Consider the following 9,326-nt stretch of genomic DNA (forward strand, 5'->3'; position numbering starts at 1 on the left):
AAAGAGGCTCACAATTCATGCCAAGCAGCTTGGAATCCGGTAAACGAGTACAGATAAAAGCCTACCTCAGCCCTAAAGTTCGGTAGCCCTGACGCCTTCAATCAGTACTTTGTGAGAATAGTGAAAGATACTGTTAATGAAATACCTGACTCAGGCTTAGTCCCCACAAGTCACATGAGAAACATAACCAGTACCACTTTTAAACGATTTATTGCAGCAAAATAGCCATTATAGTTACACATTAGATTACAATCATTTGAGAGTGAATTACAAGGATATATTGAGTGTCTGCTTAATTCTTAGTAGGTTACATTCAGTGCAGGTATTATAACAGATCATCATTTAAGCCATTTATTGCATAGTCTCTAATTGATCTGGTCCTCTTGTTGCATATTTCTATATGGTGTCTCTCACAAGACTGACCACATAGTGTACACTTGCAAAGGTTTGACGGTTCGTGGTATATTGTATTTGCACAAATTTCATGGTGGAATCCGTGTACTGCGAGTCTTGTAAGTTCGTGTCTCATCTCAAAATTTGCTGCTGTCCAAGTGCGGTCGATCATGGATCCGGATTCATAGAATTCCGTTGGTACTTCCTCTCTTTTCTTGAGTAGTGATCTTAGTAGGTTCTCTGATGCTGATGTGTTGGGAAGTAAGAACCTTATCCTTAGCTCCTCGATGAGGAGAGATTCTCGGGCGAGAAGGTAGACTAATCTCGATCTTGTGGTTTTTGCTACCCCCAATGCTCTTTTGATATAGGTTGCTTTTACTCTTTCCAATGTTTCTAAGTTCTTTTCATTTAGGTATATCCATATGATTTCTATCCCATAAGCCAGTATCGGTATTATTTTTTATTTGAAGAGTGCCATAGCTGTGTCTAGATTTAGTGTTCTGATGGAACTTATTTCGTTTATCGCTCTGATGGCCTGTGTCGCTTTCTCTGTTGTGTGTTTAGTGAAGCACTTTGCGGGCGTCTGGAGTGTTATCCCTAGATATTTGTAATCTTTTTGATAGATATTTGCTTTCCTTGTAGTGGAATTCTTGTCGTTTTTGGGATTTGCCGCCTGGTCCGAATACCACCATTGCCGTCTTGTCGGTGTTGATTACAAACTTGTGTTTTGTGCACCATTTTTTCACGTCTTCCATAGTCTCCTGTAGTTTCTTTAAGTTTTTTTGAGCCTACCACAATGTCGTCCGCGTAGGCATATGCTTCGACATCTTTGTCATGAGCGATTTCCATAATGTCCTTTGCTGCCAGAATGAACAGGAGCGGGCTTAGTGGGTCTCCTTGGAGTACTCCGTTTGTTTGCCTTATTGGTTCAGACAGGTCGAGGTTGTCCGAGATCCTTATCTCATTCCATTCATTTATGGAGTTTATAATCCTCGTCCAGACGCCGTCTCTTCCCAGGGTTTCGTCGAGCATCCTTTTTACTAATGGTCGATCGAGGAGGTCGAAGGCCTTTGTGAAGTCTACGAATACAGCATAATGTTTTTGCTTCTTATCGATGGTTTCCCATATGTTTTTAAAAGCAGCTCCACTGCTTTGATAGTGGATCCTTTTTCCCTGAACCCGAATTGAGATTCTGGGAGGTGGTCTTCCAAAGTGTGTCTTATTCTTCCTGTGATTAGTTTTATGAATACCTTAAAAGGGTTGTTTTCCAAGGCTATTCCTCTGTATTTAGTAGCACTTTTGAAATCTGGAAGGAAGTGCACCCTAAGGATATCGTAAAAATAGTTAAGTCATACAAGAACTCAGAGAGCACAGGTATCTATGGTATGTCTTGCACAATGCATTATATATATATATATATATATATATATATATATATATATATATATATATATATATATATAAAATTATTATAGAGCTTGCTCAACCATTATCTATAGCAATAACGAATGCTTATCCTCTGGTGTGTTCCCAAAATTTCTTAAACTAGCACGGACAGTACCAAGCTACAAAAAAGGTGACCTGTGTGAACTGTCCAACTACAGACCAATTTCTATCATTCCTATTCTAGCTAAAGTTATGAAGTCTGTTATGAAACTCCAGTTACAGAATTACTTTGAAGTAAATAAGCTCTTCCAGGACACGCAGCATGGTTTTCGCAAGGGAAAGTCAACGTTTACGGCAGCACTGGACGTAACCAGAAAAATAAGGCAAGGATTCTAAGACAGAGAAAGTGTAGCACTGACACTTCGTGATCTTAGCAAGGCATTTCAGTGCATTTCCCACAAGATACTGCACAATAAATTGAAGCATTACGGTGTCGGAGGTGTTGTTCTGGCAACTTTTCACTCTTATCTGGAAAACCGGAGACAAGTGATATCAATTCACGGAGCAACATCACAAGAACAAAATCTGGAATATGGAGTACCCCAAGGGTCCATCATAGGGCCTCTACTGTTCCTTATTTATGTCAATGATATGGGTTATAACAACAATATGTTACAGTTTGCTGATGACACCACCCTTTTTGCCAAAGGAAGAACCGCTGCAGAATCACTCCAAGAAACAGATGTACTCTTCCAAAACATTAAAGAATGGTTCATCAAAAATGAAATGAAAATGAATGAAGAAAAAACACATCATCTGATATGCACCCTTAACAACATCGGATGCCATGATAATATGGAGGGTGTCAAACTGTTCGGCTTCAGGATAGACAGGAAACTAACAATGAACGAACACACAGTGTACATGTGCTTCAAGTTCTCGCGTGTAATATACACTCCTGGAAATGGAAAAAAGAACACATTGACACCGGTGTGTCAGACCCACCATACTTGCTCCGGACACTGCGAGAGGGCTGTACAAGCAATGATCACACGCACGGCACAGAGGACACACCAGGAACCGCGGTGTTGGCCGTCGAATGGCGCTAGCTGCGCAGCATTTGTGCACCGCCGCCGTCAGTGTCAGCCAGTTTGCCTTGGCATACGGAGCTCCATCGCAGTCTTTAACACTGTCAGCATGCCGCGACAGCGTGGACGTGAACTGTATGTGCAGTTGACAGACTTTGAGCGAGGGCGTATAGTGGGCATGCGGGAGGCCGGGTGGACGTACCGCCAAATCGCTCAACACGTGGGGCGTGAGGTCTCCACAGTACATCGATGTTGTCACCAGTGGTCGGCGGAAGGTGCACGTGCCCGTCGACCTGGGACCGGACCGCAGCGACGCACGGATGCACGCCAAGACCGTAGGATCCTACGCAGTGCCGTAGGGGACCGCACTGCCACTTCCCAGCAAATTAGGGACACTGTTGCTCCTGGGGTATCGGCGAGGACCATTCGCAACCGTCTCCATTAAGCTGGGCTACGGTCCCGCACACCGTTAGGCCGTCTTCCGCTCACGCCCCAACATCGTGCAGCCCGCCTCCAGTGGTGTCGCGATAGGCGTGAATGGAGGGACGAATGGAGACGTGTCGTCTTCAGCGATGAGATTCGCTTCTGCCTTGGTGCCAATGATGGTCGTATGAGTGTTTGGCGCCGTGCAGGTGAGCGCCACAATCAGGACTGCATACGACCGAGGCACACAGGGCCAACACCCGGCATCATGGTGTGGGGAGCGATCTCCTACACTGGCCATACACCTCTGGTGATCGTCGAGGGGACATTGAATAGTGCACGGTACATCCAAACCGTCATCGAACCCATCGTTCTACCATTCCTAGACCGGCAAGGGAACTTGCTGTTCCAACAGGACAATGCACGTCCGCAAGTATCCCGTGCCACCCAACGTGCTCTAGAAGGTGTAAGTCAACTACCCTGGCCAGTAAGATCTCCGGATCTGTCCCCCATTGAGCATGTTTGGGACTGGATGAAGCGTCGTCTCACGCGGTCTGCACGTCCAGCACGAACGCTGGTCCAACTGAGGCGCCAGGTGGAAATGGCATGGCAAGCCGTTCCACAGGACTACATCCTGCATCTCTACGATCGTCTCGATGGGAGAATAGCAGTCCGCATTGCTGAGAAAGGTGGATATACACTGTACTAGTGCCGACATTGTGCATGCTCTGTTGCCTGTGTCTATGTGCCTGTGGTTCTGTCAGTGTGATCATGTGATGTATCTGACCCCAGGAATGTGTCAATAAAGTTTCCCCTTCCTGGGACAATGAATTCGCGGTGTTCTTATTTCAATTTCCAGGAGTGTAGCTTCTGAGGAGGTTAAAAGGTGTATTGAGTGACCAATATCTCATAACAGTATATTACGCCCTATTCCATGGCCACATTAATTATGGCCTAGTGTTATGGCGACATTCTGCTGGTTGTAAGGATGTGCTAATTCTACAGAAAAATGCTCTCAGAATAGTCACATCAAGCAAAAGACAGGAGCACTGCAGGCCTATATTCAAGCAGTTAGGAATTATGACAGTTTTCAGGCAGTATGTGTTTTTCTGTCTCATCAGCGTGAAATAAAACCAAGGAGTCTTCAGAATGAGGCACGATATTCAGAATCACAATACCCGTAACAAAAGGAGCATTGAAATACCCAGGTGTCGACTGACAGGAACGCAAGACAGCTTTCCAGTGGTTGCCCTAAAGATGTTCAACTCACTGCCTCATGAAGTGCAATCCCTGCCCTAGGAACATTCAGAAGGAGAGTAGCACAGGACCTGAAAGAACACCCATTGTACTCCATTGGTGAATTCTTCAATAGTGACCGAAGTGAATGGACAAACAAATATTGTTTCTATTAAGTATACATGTCTAAATTTTGTGAATATTTTTTTAATGTATATATGTGATTAATCTTGACACAGTATGTCCAGTCATGTCTGGTAAATGACATAGATCTAGTAATAAAGTAACAAATTTCTCTTCTTCAGAAACGCTTTCCTTGCCATTGCTAGTCTCCATTTTATATCCTCTCTACTTCGACCATCATCAGTTATTTTGCTCCCCAAACAGCAAAACTCCTTTACTACTTTAAGTGTCTCATTTCCTAATCTAATTCCCTCAGCAGCACCCGACTTAATTCGACTACAATCCATTATGTTTAACACTGATCTATACAATCAAACAGAAATGTGTATGTAATTAATACATGGCTGGATTGACATTATAGATGCTATAAATGATCATAAAAATTGTAGAAATAATACTGACGAATGTTTCCAAATTGTAAAATGTGGTTAACACGTTTTTAGTATTTCAGTCTACATTCTAAAAAACTTTTCTTACAAAGTTTCATATTTGAATCTGAATAATTTATACTTAACTATCTGTTTAGCCGTAAACAGAAATGAAAATTTTGTGTTTCGTCAAAAAAGGTTACTGGATCGAGTAGTTGCTATACTGGAAACTAAAAATAAATGTGTGCCACTGAGCAGTTCCATTAGAAAGTCCCCGTAAGACCGATGCGTCGCTCTCATCTTGTCCTTTCTGGTGTGTCCAGGTGCTGGAGCGGACGGCGGCCACGGAGCAGCAGATCGCGGACGTGAAGCAGGCGCTGCGCAACCACGAGGTGGCGCTGCGGAAGGTGCAGACGCGCCTGCACGCGCGCCTTGCCAGGCCCGGCGCCGAGAACTGCCGCGACGCGCCGCAGGCCGCGTGCGTTCCCTTTCCTTCTCTTTACTTACCTGTCTATCTACATTTTGTCTTGCAATCATCAAAACCGTGGCTTTTGTAAAAGACATACGAGAAGGCAATATAGTTATAATTCTTGGAAAGTACAAATTACACTACTGGCAATTTGCTACACCAAGACGAAATGCAGATGATAAACGGGAATTCATTGGACAAATATTTTATACTAGAACTTACATGTGATTACATTTTCACGCAATTTGGGTGCATAGACCCTGAGAAATCAGTACCCGGAACAACCACCTCTGGCCGTAGTAACGGCCTTGATACGCCTGGGCATTGAGTCAAACAGAACTTGAATGGCGTGCACAGGTACAGCTGCCCATGAAGCTTCAACACGATACCACAGTTCATCAAGAGTAGTGATTGGCGTATTGTGACGAGCCAGTTGCTCGGCAACCATTAACCAGACGTTTTCAGTCGGTGAGAGATCAGGAGAATGTGCTGGCCAGGGCAGCAGTCAAACATTTTCTGTATCCAGAATGGCCCGTACAGGACCTGCAACATGCGGTCGTGCATTATCCTGGTGAAAGAATGGCCCGTACAGGACCTGCAACATGCGGTCGTGCATTATCCTGCTGAAATGCAGGGTTTCGCAGGGATCGGATGAAGGGTAGAGCCACGGGTCGTAACACATCCGAAATGTAACGTCCACTATTCAAAGTGCCGTCAGTGCGAACAAGAGGTGACCGAGACGTGTAACCGATGGCACCCCATGCCATTCCGCCGGGTGATACGCCAGTATGGCGATGACGAATACATGCTTCCAATATGCGTTCACCGCGATGTCGCCAAACGGATGCGACCATCGTCATGCTGTAAACAGAACCTGGATTCATCCGAAAAAAATGACGTTTTGCCATTCGTGCACCCAGGTTCGTCGTCGAGTACACCATCGCAGGCGCTCCTGTCTGTGATGCAGCGTCAAGGGTAACCGCAGCCACGGTCTCCGAGCTGATAGTCCATGCTGCTGCAAACGTCGTCGAAATGTTCGTGAAGATGCTTGTTGTCTTGCAAACGTCCTGGTCTGTTGACTCAGGGATCGAGACGTGGCTGCACGATCCGTTACAGCCGTGCGGATAAGATGCCTGTCATCTCGACTGCTAGTGATACGAGGCCGTTGGGATCCAGCACGGCGTTCCGTATTAACCTCCTGAACTCACCGAGTCCATATTCTGCTAACAGTCATTGGATCTCGACCAACGCGAGCAGCAATCTCGCTATACGATAAACCGCAATCGCGATAGGCTACAATCCGACCTTTTTCAAAGTCGGAAACATGATGGTACGCATTTCTCCTCCTTACACGAACCATCACAACAACGTTTCAACAAGCAACGCCGGTCAACTGCTGTTTGTGTTTGAGAAACCGGTTGGAAACTTTCCTCATGTTAGCACGTTGTAGGTGTCGCCACTGGCGTCAACCTTGTGCGAATGCTCTGAAAAGCTAATCATTTGCATACCACAGCATCTTCTTCCTGTCGGCTAAATTTCGCGTCTGTACCACGTCATCTTCGTGGTGTAGCAATTTTAATGGAGAGTAGTGTACTTAGCCAGTATCCTCGTCAGTTTGAGAAATGTTCCCCAATACGAAGACAGGCAAACCTCGCACAAATTCAACTCCAGTGAAGCTCAAATAGAGGCGACGATCCTCACATTGTCGCCTAAGGCTTACCGAACGCGCGAATCGCGCAGTGGAAGCCTACGGAATTGCCCCGGCGGCTCGGCACTCACTCGTGTCGTGACGCAGGCTGTCAGTTGTCGCAGGCTCTGTATCCCGTACGCTACAGGTGTGCGCGTTTCTGGGAGGAGTGGAGTGACACGCTGAGTGGTTGCGGTCGTGTCGTGTATGTGCAGGCTGCTGGAGGAGGCGCGGCAGGTGCAGGAGAACGTGGGGGCGCAGCAGGTGGAGCTGCGCCGGGCGCAGGCGGCGCTGGCGGCGCTGGTGGCGCGCCGGGCCGCCCTGGAGCACGAGCTCGCCTGCAAGGAGCGCGCGCTCGCCCTGGACCGCCGCTGCCGCGCACTGCGCGCCGGCTACCCCTCCACCACCACCCTGGCCGGCTACTGACCGCTGCCTGCGGCACACCCGCCTCTCCAGACCGGCGGCGTCCCGGGTCACCCCCCTTCTCCCTAGGTGAAGCTCGAGACAGCCAGCGTGGCGTTCCTGACGTCGTAAGAAAGGCGGCTCAGGCGTGCACGAACTGATAGATGTCTCTGCGGTCAGGTTATCGTAATCCTGCAGCAACTCGCGATATCTTCAGGTGGAACTTTCACTGCACTTTTCGAAACTGTTGCTGGCTTTTCTTACATCGTAGCCGAGGTCATGCCTCCTTCATTTGGAATTTCTTAGGTCCATACTCACCCTCTCCACTGTACAAGGCTGACTGTGTAAGTATGTGCATACAGGGTGTTACAAAAAGGTACGGCCAAACTTCCAGGAAACATTCCTCACACACAAGAAAGAAAATCTGTTATGTGGACATGTGTCAGGAAACGCTTACTTTCCATGTTAGAGCTCATTTTATTACTTCTCTTCAAATCATATTAATCATGGAATGGAAACACACAGCAACAGAACGTACCAGCTTGACTTCAAACACTTTGCTACAGGAAATGTTCAAAATGTCCTCCGTTAGCGAGGATACATGCATCCACCCTCCATCACATGGAATCCCTGATGCACTGATGCAGCCCTGGAAAATGGCGTATTGTATCACAGCCGTCCACAATACGAGCACGAAGAGTCTCTACATTTGCTACCGGGTTTGCATAGACAAGAGCTTTCAAATGCCCCCATAAATGAAAGTCAAGAGGGTTGAGGTCAGGAGAGCGTGGAGGCCATGGAATTGCTCTGCCTCTACCAATCCATTGGTCACCGAATCTGTTGTTGAGAAGCGTACAAACACTTAGACTGAAATGTGCAGGAGCTCTATCGTGCATGAACCACATGTTGTGTCCTACTCGTAAAGGCACCTGTTCTAGCACCACAGGTAGAGTATCCCGTATGAAATCATGATAACATGCTCCATTGAGGGTAGGTGGAAGAAACTAAAATAGCTCTAACATGGAAATTAAGCATTTCCGGACACATATCCATATAACATATTTTCTTTTTTTGTGCGTGAGGAATGTTTCCTGAAAGTTTGGCCATAGCTTTTTGTAACAACCTGTATAATTCTCCTTAGCAAATATGGTAGCTCATTCACAAATTGCTCTACTACTGTGTTCCCGGAGTCTTTCGTGTCAGCATATATAAATATAATCTCCTCGTTCTTTCAAGCAACATCAGTTCGAATAAACTACTCAAGATTTAGATGGCTATCTCCGCCATCATCATCAGGAGTAAAAACCGCTGACAACGAGGGTTGGTAAGGTTTTCCGCTTATAGAGGCACGATTGCAGCCTCTGGTATCAATCAGTGAGGGGCAAAACAACGCGTGGGCGGAAGGCGAAATGGACAGCTCATAGCAGCAACGGCGCGCCGTCGGACCAAGTGACGCCAGGGGGCCTATTCTGTATCTTTCCTCCATTGTGCCGATCGTTTCGGTACTAAAGAGCACCGAACGGTCTAGTACTCGAATTAGAGTCCCTGGATTATTCAATATGCATTTCGGTAGCGATATCGTTCGGGTCTAAAGAACCGAAGCGCTGTTGTCGGTTCGTGTCGCGCGAGCCTATCAGAAGCAAGCGGCCACAGATCCGTGCATGCGCACTGCACCGCGCACAGCGACATTA

General features: G+C 46.7%; 1 protein-coding gene across 1 annotated transcript in view; it reads left to right on the forward strand.

Annotated features, from left to right (window-relative positions):
* Nucleotides 1-7,659, forward strand: part of LOC126335819 (tektin-1) — a 120,756-nt gene extending 113,097 nt beyond the window's left edge. The window contains exons 6-7 of the mRNA XM_049999284.1: nucleotides 5,401-5,555; nucleotides 7,449-7,659. Of these exons, the coding sequence (XP_049855241.1) occupies nucleotides 5,401-5,555; nucleotides 7,449-7,659 (366 nt within the window). The remainder of the gene's footprint in view (nucleotides 1-5,400; nucleotides 5,556-7,448) is intronic.
* Nucleotides 7,660-9,326: the final 1,667 nt, after the last annotated feature.

Source organism: Schistocerca gregaria, chromosome 2 (assembly GCF_023897955.1).
Source record: "Schistocerca gregaria isolate iqSchGreg1 chromosome 2, iqSchGreg1.2, whole genome shotgun sequence".
NCBI lineage: Eukaryota > Metazoa > Arthropoda > Insecta > Orthoptera > Acrididae > Schistocerca > Schistocerca gregaria.